The 13,688-nt window shown below is 50.9% G+C and overlaps 1 protein-coding gene across 1 annotated transcript in view; it reads right to left on the bottom strand.

Annotated features, from left to right (window-relative positions):
* Positions 1–13,688, bottom strand: part of SPDYA (speedy/RINGO cell cycle regulator family member A) — a 91,282-nt gene that overhangs the window by 54,990 nt on the left and 22,604 nt on the right. Inside the window, exon 4 of the mRNA XM_075337928.1 lies at positions 3,195–3,280. Coding sequence (XP_075194043.1) covers positions 3,195–3,280 — 86 coding nt within the window. The remainder of the gene's footprint in view (positions 1–3,194; positions 3,281–13,688) is intronic.

Here is a 13,688-nt window from a genome sequence, read left to right as displayed (position 1 = left end):
TGGACGAAGAGGATTGGGGCTTGGCGGAGGGACGAAAGGACCGAAACCTCAATTGTATTTTCCGTTGTTGAGGTCTCTTAGGTCTGGACTGGGGTAAGGAGGAGTCCTTTCCCTTGGATTCCTTAATAATCTCATCCAATCGTTCGCCAAACAAGCGTTCGCCAGAAAACGGCAAACCGGTTAAGAACCTCTTGGAGGCCGAGTCTGCCTTCCATTCGCGCAGCCACATGGCCCTGCGGACTGCCACAGAGTTAGCGGATGCCACAGCTGTACGGCTAGCCGAGTCTAGGACTGCGTTCATGGCGTAGGAAGAAAAAGCTGACGCTTGAGAAGTCAAAGACGCAACTTGCGGAGCAGAATTACGTGTGACAGCATTAATCTCAGTCAGACAAGCCGAGATAGCTTGGAGTGCCCACACGGCTGCAAAGGCCGGGGCAAAAGACGTGCCCGTGGCCTCAAAGATGGACTTCACCAGGAGCTCTATCTGCCTGTCAGTGGCATCCTTTAGCGATGAGCCATCTGCCACCGATACCACAGATCTAGCCGCCAATCTAGAGACTGGAGGATCCACCTTGGGACATTGAGCCCACCCCTTAACGACTTCAGCGGGGAAGGGGTAGCGCGTGTCAGTGAGGCGCTTAGTAAAGCGCTTGTCCGGAACCGCTCTGGGCTTCTGGACAGCGTCTCTGAAGTTAGAGTGATCGAAGAACGCACTACGTGTACGTTTGGGGAACCGAAACTGGTGTTTCTCCTGCTGAGACGCCGACTCCTCCGCAGTAGGAGGCGGGGGAGAGAGATCCAACACCTGGTTGATGGACGAGATAAGATCATTCACTAATGCGTCCCCCTCAGGTGTATCAAGGTTAAGGGCGACGTCAGGGTCAGAACCCTGAGCTGCGACGTCCGCCTCGTCCTCCAGAGAGTCCTCAAGCTGGGAACCCGAGCAGCGTGAAGAAGTCGGGGAAGATTCCCAGCGAGCCCGCTTAGCCTGTCTAGGACTGTGGTCCTGGCAGGAGTCCTCCGCGTGGGACCTAGGGCCCAACCTGGGAGCGCGCTGCGGCTCAGACCGAGAGGGGCCTGGAGGTGACGATCCAACAGGGGCCGGGGCCTGTGTAAGGACCGGTCTGGACTGCAAAGCTTCTAGCAGCTTGGCAGACCATTTGTCCATAGACTGAGCCATGGATTGTGAAAGTGACTCAGAGAGTTTCTCAGCAAAAGAGGAGAACTCTGTCCCTGCCGCCTGGACAGGAGGAGCAGGGGGGTCTACATGAGCCGAGGGGTCCACTAGTGACCGAGGCTCCGGCTGAGCAAGTGAAACAGGGGTCGAGCATTGCTCACAGTGAGGGTAGGTGGAACCCGCAGGTAACATAGCCCCACAAGAGGTACAGGCCGCAAAAAACCCCTGTGCCTTAACAGCTTTGCTCCTTGTGGACGACATGCTGTTGTCTCCTAGGAGAATGATCACTGAGGGTATATGGGCAAAAAACAGGGTATACAGCCCGACCGAACAGAAATATATATATATAAATACGTATCTATTCCGGCACCCTAGGGGGGACCAGCACCGGGTGACCGGTGTGGCTTACCGACCGCTAACAAGCGGAGTGTGTGCCTCCAGATTCCCAGCTTTAGGTCCCCTGGAGCTGCAGAGCTGTTCCTGAGAATCCTCCACCGGCAGAATGCCCAAAAAATGGCTGCCGGAGATCTCAGGGGAGGAGTGGAGCCGTGGGCGGCGCCAGGAAAGTGCGGGAATCTGGGGTCCCCACAGTGATCAGTGACGGGGGAGGAAACATGCAGGATGCTCCAGCCCTCACATCCGACGTCAGGTCGGCAGTTCCGCCCTTACCCCTGACAGGCAGGCCCGGGGGCGGGATTTTTGCGACTAGGCCGCGATGAAGCCGGGGACTAAATTTGAGACCGCGCCCGACAAGCAGGCACGGTCGGAGCGGAAGTCCGCCGGTCTTCTCAATTCAGCAGCTGCCGCAGCGTCCGGGAAGAAGGTGCGCTCCTGCATATTCCCCAATGGGGACACAGAGTACCTTAGAGTTGCAGGGCCCAGTCCCTGAGGTTGAATAGACTCCGGTCCGGCAGATTCCCACAGGGGCTGCGGAGGGAGCACGGTCCCAGCAAATGGCTGACCGTTCAGGATCCCACTTCTCCCAGAGCCGCTAAGGGATGGTGAAGGAGACGGCATGACGCTCCGGCCTTTGTACCCGCAATGGGTACCTCAACCTTAACAACACCGCCGACATAGTGGGGTGAGAAGGGAACATGCCGGGGGCCCCGTGGGGGCCCTCTTTTCTTCCAACCGACATAACTAATATGAGAATGCATGAGTGGATGTGTGCCTCCTTCCACACAAAGCATAAAACTGAGGAGCCCGTGATCCACGGGAGGGTGTATAGGCAGAGGGGAGGGGTTACACTTTTTAAAGTGTAATACTTTGTGTGGCCTCCGGAGGCAGAAGCTATACACCCAATTGTCTGGGTCTCCCAATGGAGCGACAAAGAAATAGATATATATATACATATATATTATATACATAATCTATAAATACATATAAAATACATATGTATTTATATGTATATAATACATATATATACATATATCTATTATATAATCTATAAATACATATAAAATATAAATAATAATAAAATATATATATATACATATATATTATATACATAATCTATAAATACATATAAAATACATATGTATTTATATGTATATAATACATATATATACATATATCTATTATATAATCTATAAATACATCTAAAATATAAATAATAATAAAATAGATATATATACATATATATTATATACATAATCTATAAATACATCTAAAATACATATGTATTTATATGTATATAATACATATATATACATATCTATTATATAATCTATAAATACATATAAAATATAAATAATAATAAAATATATATATATATATATACATATATATTATATACATAATCTATAAATACATATAAAATATATATGTATTTATATGTATATAATACATATATATACATATATCTATTATATAATCTATAAATACATATAAAATATAAATAATAATAAAAAATATATATATATATATACAGTGAAACAAGAATAGACCTCATAAATGAGAATTGGCTTTTTTCTTTATTGCAAATGTAAAATGAACCAAATTTATCAGATTTACTCACAAAGCAGCAAAGAAATTGTTTCTGGTGTATTCATCCACACTGAATCCAACTCTCTTGAAATAAACAAAGGTCATCGCTAATAGATACTGTGCAGATAAAAGAGAAATCACATATCTGATAACACATCAATAACAATGTCACACTCATCACTAATGGTAATAATACATATTGTGGGAAAATCCATTCTAAAACTCACAATTCACAGGCAAAATCAGTAAATACAGGTTTTCCCATTTCTGATACAGGAGATGACAGTTGGTGCTCATGAAGTTCTAGGGAGAACTGTAACTGTGTGTATCTGCCTTTGGCTCACCCCTCCATAGAATTGACAACTGCCATCTCCTATCTCAGTAATGGGAAAAATCTATCTTCACTGAATACAGACTTACCCCAGGAAATCAGAATGATCGGTCCAGGAGGAGAAATCAGCAGATTTCTCGGATTAGATTTATTACAAAGTTGCTTATTTTAATGTTTACTACTGATTTATGAACACAATTAAGAAGGAACCTTACTTTTAAATGAATATGGGCCTGTATATACAGATTTCAGTAGATAAAGACTAAAAATAACTGGGATATATGGAGATACAGAAGAGGGTTTGTGCACATCACTGGACGCCACGCTCAGGCTCTATGCAAAACAGAACAGTACAACAAACACGTAGGAGCCCTAAGGCTATGTGTCCACGCTGCGGAAAATGCGCGGATTTCTCGCAGAAAAGCCGCGGATTTCCCGAAAATCTGCAGCAGCGGCACTTCCCAGCCATTTCTATGGTTTTTTGGAAATGCTGTGCCCATGCTGCGGATTTCCCGCGGATTTTGATCCGAAAAAATCTGCAACATGTCAATTATTGTTGCGGATTTTGATCCGGATTTTGGCTATAGAATTGGGAAAAAAAAAGAGAATTTTGTGACTTACCGTAAATTCTTTTTCTTATAGTTCCGTATTGGGAGACCCAGACCATGGGTGTTTAGCTTCTGCCTCCGGAGGACACACAAAGTACTACACTAAAAAGTGTAGCTCCTCCCTCTGAGCTTATACACCCCCTGGTAGCCAGTCCTAGCCAGTTTAGTGCAAAAGCTGAAGGAAAATAGCCACCCACAAGTAGAACCGAGTAAGAACCGGAACAACCGGAGACTCTGTCCACGACAACAGCCGGTGATAACACACGGAACAAGAAAATTGCCAACAGGCAACAATGAGGGAGCTGGGTCTCCCAATACAGAACTATAAGAAAAAGAATTTACGGTAACAAAATTCTCTTTTTCTTTATTGTTCCTTTGGGAGACCCAGACATTGGGACGTCTCAAAGCAGTCCATGGGTGGGAATAAACAGAAAACTGAGAAGTAGGCGGAGCCTAACTTCACAAGTGGGCGACAGCCGCCTGAAGGATGCGTCTGCCCAAGCTCGCATCTGCCGAAGCATGAGCATGCACTTGGTAGTGCTTCGAAAAGGTATGCAGGCTAGTCCAAGTGGCAGCCTGACAGACCTGCTGAGCCGTAGCCTGGTGCCTGAAACCCAAGAGGCACCGACAGCTCTGGTCGAGTGTGCTTTGATCCCCGGCGGGGGAGGCACCTGAGTACTCTGGTAGGCGTCCGAAATGGTCGATCTAATCCAACGGGCCAAGGTCGGCGTAGAAGCAGAGAGACCCTTGCGCCGCCCTATGGTGAGCACAAAAATAGAGGTGCACCGCCTAAGCGCAGCAGCGGTGCGAGACACATAGATCCGGAGAGCACGCACCAGATCTAGAGTATGCAGCGCTTTTTCAAAGCGATGAACAGGGGCCGGACAGAAGGAAGGCAAGGAAATATCCTGGTTAAGGTGGAAAGGAGAGACCACCTTAGGAAGAAAGTCCGGGGTCGGACGGAGAACTACCTTGTCTTGGTGAAAAACCAAAAAAGGTGACTCCGAGGAGAGCGCAGCCAAATCAGAGACTCTCCTGAGAGAAGTTATGGCAACTAGAAAGGCCACCTTTTGAGAAAGACGATACAAAGAAACCTCCCTAAGGGGCTCGAAAGGGGGTTTCTGCAATACCGTGAGGACCAAGTTAAGGTCCCAGGGATCCAAGGGTCGCCGATAAGGCGGAATGATGTGAGACGCACCTTGCATGAAGGTGCGGACCTGAGCCAGCCGGGCAAGACGCCGCTGGAACAGCACTGATAGAGCTGAGACTTGTCCCTTGAGAGAGTTGAGGGACAGTCCTAGCTGCAGACCGGACTGTAAAAAAGACAGAAGGGTCGGCAACGAGAATGGCCAAGGAGAATGGCCGGAAGAGCGACACCAGGACAGGAAAATTTTCCAAGTCCTGTGATAGATCTTGACGGAGGAAGACTTACGGGCCGAGTCATAGTGGAGATGACTTCAGGAGGAATACCAGAAGCCGTCAAAATCCAGGACTCAAGAGCCACGCCGTCAATTTGAGTGCCGCAGAATTCGGGCGGAAAAACGGACCTTGCGAGAGCAGGTCTCGACGGTCCGGAAGATGCCACGGCATCTCCACGGACAGTTGGAGCAGGTCCGGATACCAAGCTCGCCTGGGCCAGTCCGGTGCAATGAGGATGACTCGACGGCCCTCCATTCTGACCTTGCGCAGGACTCTTGGCAAGACAGCTAGAGGGGGAAACACGTAGGACAGACGAAACTGGGACCAGTCTTGAACAAGAGCGTCCGCGGCGAAGGCCTGAGGATCGTGGGAGCGAGCCACGTAAACCGGAACCTTGTTGTTGTGACGGGATGCCATTAGGTCCACGTCCGGAGTGCCCCACTTGCGGCAGATTGACTGACACACTGCCGGGTGCAGGGACCACTCGCCACCGTCCACGGATTGACGGCTGAGATAAACTGCCTCCCAGTTTTCTACGCCAGGGATGTGGACTGCGGATATGGTGGACTTGGAGTCCTCCGCCCATTGAAGAATGCGTTGGACCTCCAACATTGCCAGGCGGCTGCGTGTCCCGCCTTGGTGATTAATGTAGGCAACTGCTGTTGCGTTGTCTGACTGGACTCGAATGTGCCTGCCCGCCAACAGGTGGTGAAAGGCTAGGAGAGCTAGAAGCACAGCTCTGGTTTCCAGCACATTGATTGAAAGGGCTGACTCGGACGGAGTCCAAGTGCCCTGTGCTCTGTGGTGGAGATGTACCGCTCCCCAGCCGGATAGGCTGGCATCCGTGGTGAGAATCACCCAGGACGGAGTCAGGAAGGAGCGCCCTTGGGACAGGGAGAGGGGTCGAAGCCACCACTGAAGAGAGCTCCTGGTCCGTGGCGACAGAGCCACTAACCTCTGTAAGGAGGAAGGCCGCTTGTCCCAACAGCGGAGAATGTCTAGCTGCAGAGGACGCAGATGGAACTGGGCAAAGGGAACCGCCTCCATGGAGGCCACCATTTGACCCAGCACCTGCATCAGACGCCTGAGGGTATAACGGCGAGGCCTCAGCAGAGAGCGCACCGCCAACCGGAGTGACAGCTGTTTGTCTAAGGGCAACTTCACAAGTGCCGGCAAAGTCTCGAACTGCATCCCTAGGTACATGAGACTCTGGGTCGGAGTCAGAGTGGATTTGGGAAGATTCACAATCCACCCGAATTGGGCTAGGGTGGCGAGAGTGAGCGAAACACTCCGCTGACAGTCTGCGCTGGATGTACCCTTGACCAGAAGGTCGTCCAGATAAGGAAGCACTGTTAACCCCTGGAGATGCAGGACCGCAATCACTGCCGCCATGACCTTGGTGAATACCCGAGGGACCGTGGCTAACCCGAAGGGGAGAGCCACGAATTGGAAATGATCCTCTCCTAACGCAAAACGTAACCAACGCTGATGTGACACTGCGCTTGGCACATGTAGATAGGCATCTCTGATGTCGATGGACGCCAGGAACTCCCCTTGGGTCATAGAGGCAATGACTGATCGCAGAGACTCCATGCGAAAATGCTGCACCCGGACATGCTTGTTGAGAAGCTTGAGATCCAGGATGGGCCGGAAGGTACCGTCCTTTTTTGGAACTAGGAAGAGATTTGAGTAAAAACCTCTGAACCGTTCCTGAGCGGGAACTGGGACAATCACTCCGTTTGCCTGCAAGGACGCCACGGCCTGCGAGAAGGCGGCGGCCTTGGAGCAGGGGGGAGTTGAGAGAAAAAATCTGTTTGGAGGGCTGGAAGAGAATTCTATCCTGTAGCCGTGAGATATGATGTCTCTCACCCACTGATCGGAGACTTGCTTTAACCAAGCGTCGCCAAAGTGGGAGAGCCTGCCACCGACTAAGGACGTGGCTGGAGCGGGCCGAGAGTCATGAGGAAGCTGCCTTAGTGGCAGAACCTCCTGCGGTCTTCTGCGAACACGCTTTTGGGCGCCAGTTGGATTTCTGATCCTTGGCTGAGTTAGCGGACGAGGCGGAAGGCTTAGAGGATGACCAGTTGGAGGAACGAAAGGAACGAAACCTCGATTGATTCCTACCCTGGGCGGGTTTCCTGGTCTTGGTTTGTGGCATGGAAGTACTCTTCCCGCCAGTAGCTTCTTTAATGATTTCATCCAGCTGTTCACCAAACAGCCGTGAACCAGCAAAAGAGAGCCCAGCAAGAAACTTCTTGGAAGAAGCATCTGCCTTCCACTCTCGAAGCCACAAAATCCTGCGGATAACAAGAGAATTAGCTGAAGCCACCGCAGTGCGGTGAGCAGCCTCTAGCATGGCAGACATGGCATAGGATGAAAAAGCTGAAGCCTGAGCAGTTAAGGTAACCATCTCAGGCATAGATTCCTTGGTGAGGGAATGCATCTCCTCTAGAGAAGCAGAGATGGCTTTGAGAGCCCACACTGCTGCAAAAGTCGGGGAAAACGCGGCCCCCGCAGCTTCATACACAGATTTGGCTAGAAGGTCAATCTGACGGTCAGTGGAATCCTTAAGTGAGGTGCCGTCAGCCACCGACACAACGGTCCGGGCTGATAGCCTAGACACCGGAGGGTCTACCTTTGGGGAGTGAGACCACTCCTTGACCACCTCAGGTGGAAATGGAAATCGGTCATCAGAACCATGCTTTGGAAAGCGTTTGTCAGGGCAGGCCCTGGGTTTGGTCACAGCGGTCTGAAAACTGGAGTGGTTAAAGAACACACTCTTCACTCTCTTAGGCGAGGTAAACTGATGTTTTTCTGCCAAAGAGAGTTGCTCCTCTGACCATGGCGGATTGAGATCCAGCACAGAATTAATAGAAGCAATCAAATCACTAAGATCTGAGTCACCCTCAGAGAAATCCATGAGATACATGGAGTTAGCCTCCAAGCCCCCAGTGAGGGCATCCTCCTCATCTTGAGAGTCAGCTCTAGAGACAGAGCCGTGGGAGGGGGAGGAAACCCTGCGCCTTCTCTTAGAAGGACGGGGTCTGGGAACAGATGATGAATCCTCCGTGAGCTCCGATGGACGGAGGTCAGAGGATAGGAGTCCTCTGTCAAGAGTATTAGAGGCACCCTGTGAGGGGGGCTGATGCATATTCATCAAAGTCCTGGACAAAAGCCCCATGGACTCAGCAAATGACTGGGATATGGACCTAGAAAAGTACTCTACCCAGGCCGGGGGTTCAATCACAGGTGCAGCAGCAGCCTGAGAGACCACTGGAGGTGAGACTCCAGGCTGTGGCACCGCCAAGTTATAGCAGACATCACAATGTGGATAGGTGCTCGGCTCAGGCAGCAGGAGCTTACATGCAGTGCATGCAGAATAAAGCTTTGGAGCCTTGCTCCTTGTAATATACAGAGGTCCACAACCGGAGACCGGCTATGGCTTACCAGACCGCTGAGCGCGGTGTTGTGTGCCCTCCAGATCCCGAAGCCCGGTCCCCCAGTCGCAGCACCTCAGCAGAGATGCAGAATGTCCCAGAGCAGAGTGAACTCTGCCTGAGAAGAGGGCGTTCCTATAAAAGAGCGGGAACTGGAGGGCTATAGAGACCTGCAGGGAAGGAGGGACGCCCCAGCAGTGGGGAGTGTCCCTCCCCTGTGCTAGAACGGCCGCCGGGAGGAGCCGAACCTGTCCCTCTGCATGAGTGACATGCGAGGGCAGGAAAATGAAACTAGGCCTCCGGCGAAGCCGGGGCCTAAATTTAAGCGGCGAGGCCGACAAGCAGGCACCATCGGCGCGGTTCTCAGGCAAAAGCTAGAAAAGTTAAAACAATCACATACAGCATACTCTCCCCTTACAATAAAGAACCAGGACCCCCAACATAAACGTTTCAGGTACTTAGCTACTGAGACGCAGGGCCATGTCCCTGGGGATGAGTGCTCCGGTCCAACAGAATCCTCAAGGGGCTGTGGATGGAGACCGGACTCCTGCCAGGCATAGAGACCGTGCTGGCTCCCACTTCAAGCCAGAGCCCAGAAGGGATGGTGAAGGAGCGCGGCATGTAAGGCTTCAGCCCTGTAAATCAACCTTAACAACTCCGCCGACACAGTGGGGTGAGAAGGGACATGCCGGGAGTCCAGACATGGACCCGCTTTTCTTCAAACTCTTTCCAAAAGTCAAACAAATCAGATGAGAATGCATGTGTGGATTCTCCTGACACAAAGCAGTAAACTGGCTAGGACTGGCTACCAGGGGGTGTATAAGCTCAGAGGGAGGAGCTACACTTTTAAGTGTAGTACTTTGTGTGTCCTCCGGAGGCAGAAGCTAAACACCCATGGTCTGGGTCTCCCAAAGGAACGATAAAGAAAAAATAAAAATCCGCACCAAAATCCGCGGCAATTCCGCGGCAAATCCGCACCTTTGAAAAGGTGCGGATTTTGCGGGAAAGCCGCGGATTTTCATGCAGAAAAATCTGCAGCAACATTCTACCGTGGACACATAACCTTAGGGTGCGTGCACACAATGCCTTTTTCGGCCAAAGGACTTGCCAACTTTTTCAAGAGGAAGTCACTTTAGGAAATGCTGGCGTTTTTCTTCCTGATTCTTAGCATTTGTTTGTTGTTTCCCAAGTACTTGTTTCACAGTCAACTTTTTTTCTAGCTTTTTGTGCCGTTTTTGTACTGCAATTTTGCAGATTTTTTTAAATTCCATTCAACAATGGAGAGCCTACTAGTGTTTTATTTCAAAGACAAAAATTGGCAACACAATCAAAAAGACGGCCAAGCATGTTTGGAGCTTTCCAATTAAATTGTATTGTGAAGCATGGCGTATCGTCGGAGCGGAAAACGTTCTTGTAGCCTACTTGGCGTCTTTGAAAACCTGAAGGTGTGAATACGCTCAGATGACTGAACAAAACACAAGTCATTTTTGCCTAGAAATACATATCTTTATTCTATTCAGCATTTTTTTTAGCGCTTTTTCAGGCGGGCCTCAAACAGACTTGCCTGTAAAAGATGGCTGTAAGGCCGGGGCCACACGGGGACTACTGCGATCCCCTTGCATGAGACTCGGCTCGTGCTGGCAGTACAGCAGAGCCGAGTCTCATGCTTGTGTCCTTGCAACTGAGGTCCGTTCGTGCGAGCAGACCTCAGCTGCGGGGGGCGGGCCGGCACTCAGGAGGGGAGGGAGAGATTTCTCTCCCTCTCGCCTGTGTAGCCGGCTATAGACATTCTCGCATTGCACTGGCAGTACACCGGTGTACCGCGAGTGCAGTGCGATTTTTCTCTCGCCCCATTCACTTGAATGGGTGCGAGAGAAAGAGTCTCGGATTACAATCGCAGCATGCTGCGATTGTTTTCTCGGTCCGATTAGGGCTGAGAAAATAATCGCTCATGTGTGCTGACACACAGGCTAGAATTGGTCCGAGGGGAATGCGATGTTTTATCGCACTCCACTCGCACCGATTTTCTCGCCGTGTGGCTTAGGCCTAAGGGTAGAGTCACAGTGGCGTATGAGAAAATCTTGGATTGCACTCGGCCCCATGTAAGACAATGCTTCAGCTCACATTTGCAAGTTTTTCTTCAGCCCTAATTGGACTAAGACTGGAGTCACACTTGCGAGTGTAAAATCGGACCGAGTCTCATGCTAGAAAGTAGCATGAGCTCTGGCCGAGTGTTGATCCTTGTGCAATGCAACTGCACTGCAATCCTGTGATTTTTCTCATGATTGTAGTCCATGTGCAATCCGTGTGTGATCCGTATGGGATCCGTTTTTATTCTCAGCGGCTATGTCATCTGCCATTCAGCTCTGTTACATGGCCGCTGACAGCAGCCTCCGACAGAGCCATGTAGCAGAGCTGAATGGCCGCTGACAGCAGACACCGACAGAGCCATGTAGCAGAGCTGAATGGCCGCTGACAGCAGACACAGACAGAGCCATGTAGCAGAGCTGAATAGCCGCTGACAGCAGCCACAGAGAGAGCCATGTAGCAGAGCTGAATGGCCGCTGACAGCAGACACAGACAGAGCCATGCAGCAGAGCTGAATGGCCGCTGACAGCAGACACAGACAGAGCGATGTAGCAGAGCTGAATAGCCGCTGACAGCAGACACAGACAGAGCGATGTAGCAGAGCTGAATAGCCGCTGACAGCAGACACAGACAGAGCCATGTAGCAGAGCTGAATAGCCGCTGACAGCAGACACAGACAGAGCCATGTAGCAGAGCTGAATGACCTCTGACAGCAGACACAGACAGAGCCATGTAGCAGAGCTGAATGGCCGCTGACAGCAGACACAGACAGAGCCAGGTAGCAGAGCTGAATGACCGCTGACAGCAGCCTCCGACAGAGCCATGTAGCAGAGCTGAATGACCGCTGACAGCAGACACAGACAGAGCCATGTAGCAGAGCTGAATGACCGCTGACAGCAGACACAGACAGAGCCATGTAGCAGAGCTGAATGGCTGCTGACAGCAGACACAGACAGAGCCATGTAGCAGAGCTGAATGGCCGCTGACAGCAGACACAGACAGAGCCATGTAGCAGAGCTGAATGGCCGCTGACAGCAGACACAGACAGAGCCATGTAGTAGAGCTGAATGACCGCTGACAGCAGACACAGACAGAGCCAGGTAGCAGAGCTGAATGACCGCTGACAGCAGACACAGACAGAGCCATGTAGCAGAGCTGAATGGCCGCTGACAGCAGCCACAGACAGAGCCATGTAGCAGAGCTGAATGACCGCTGACAGCAGACACAGACAGAGCCATGTAGCAGAGCTGAATAGCCGCTGACAGCAGACACAGACAGAGCCATGTAGCAGAGCTGAATGGCCGCTGACAGCAGACACAGACAGAGCCATGTAGCAGAGCTGAATAGCCGCTGACAGCAGACACAGACAGAGCCATGTAGCAGAGCTGAATAGCCGCTGACAGCAGACACAGACAGAGCCATGTAGCAGAGCTGAATGACCGCTGACAGCAGACACAGACAGAGCCATGTAGCAGAGCTGAATGGCCGCTGACAGCAGCCACAGACAGAGCCATGTAGCAGAGCTGAATAGCCGCTGACAGCAGACACAGACAGAGCCATGTAGCAGAGCTGAATAGCCGCTGACAGCAGACACAGACAGAGCCATGTAGCAGAGCTGAATGACCGCTGACAGCAGACACAGACAGAGCCATGTAGCAGAGCTGAATGGTCGCTGACAGCAGACACAGACAGAGCCATGTAGCAGAGCTGAATGACCGCTGACAGCAGACACAGACAGAGCCATGTAGCAGAGCTGAATGACCGCTGACAGCAGACACAGACAGAGCCATGTAGCAGAGCTGAATGACCGCTGACAGCAGACACAGACAGAGCCATGTAGCAGAGCTGAATGACCGCTGACAGCAGCCACAGACAGAGCCATGTAGCAGAGCTGAATGACCGCTGACAGCAGACACAGACAGAGCCATGTAGCAGAGCTGAATAGCCGCTGACAGCAGACACAGACAGAGCCATGTAGCAGAGCTGAATGACCGCTGACAGCAGACACAGACAGAGCCATGTAGCAGAGCTGAATGGCCGCTGACAGCAGACACAGACAGAGCCATGTAGCAGAGCTAAATAGCCGCTGACAGCAGACACAGACAGAGCCATGTAGCAGAGCTGAATAGCCGCTGACAGCAGACACAGACAGAGCCATGTAGCAGAGCTGAATAGCCGCTGACAGCAGACACAGACAGAGCCATGTAGCAGAGCTGAATGACCGCTGACAGCAGACACAGACAGAGCCATGTAGCAGAGCTGAATGACCGCTGACAGCAGACACAGACAGAGCCATGTAGCAGAGCTGAATAGCCGCTGACAGCAGACACAGACAGAGCCATGTAGTAGAGCTGAATGACCACTGACAGCAGACACAGACAGAGCCGCGGGATCAGAATGAAGTCAGATGAACTTCACCCGACTTCATTGTCATCCCGCGTGTGACGGGGTGTACATCAGAGCAAAGGATGGACGAGGCCGAGGAACGATCCAACAGGTTTATTAACAGGAATACAGGAACAGCACACGATTAGTCCACATAAAACAGATTCGGGGGCCCTTCCCAACAATCCTCGGACCGGATAACAAAGCAATCGTCCGTACAGTAGTCCAAAGAGTTCCACACAATCCCACGGGCCGCC

The sequence above is a fragment of the Anomaloglossus baeobatrachus genome, chromosome 3 (genome assembly GCF_048569485.1).
Source record: "Anomaloglossus baeobatrachus isolate aAnoBae1 chromosome 3, aAnoBae1.hap1, whole genome shotgun sequence".
In the NCBI taxonomy this organism is placed as follows: Eukaryota; Metazoa; Chordata; class Amphibia; order Anura; family Aromobatidae; genus Anomaloglossus; species Anomaloglossus baeobatrachus.
The sequence above is the reverse complement of the archived record's forward strand: the minus strand, read 5'-3'. Positions and strand labels throughout refer to the sequence as shown.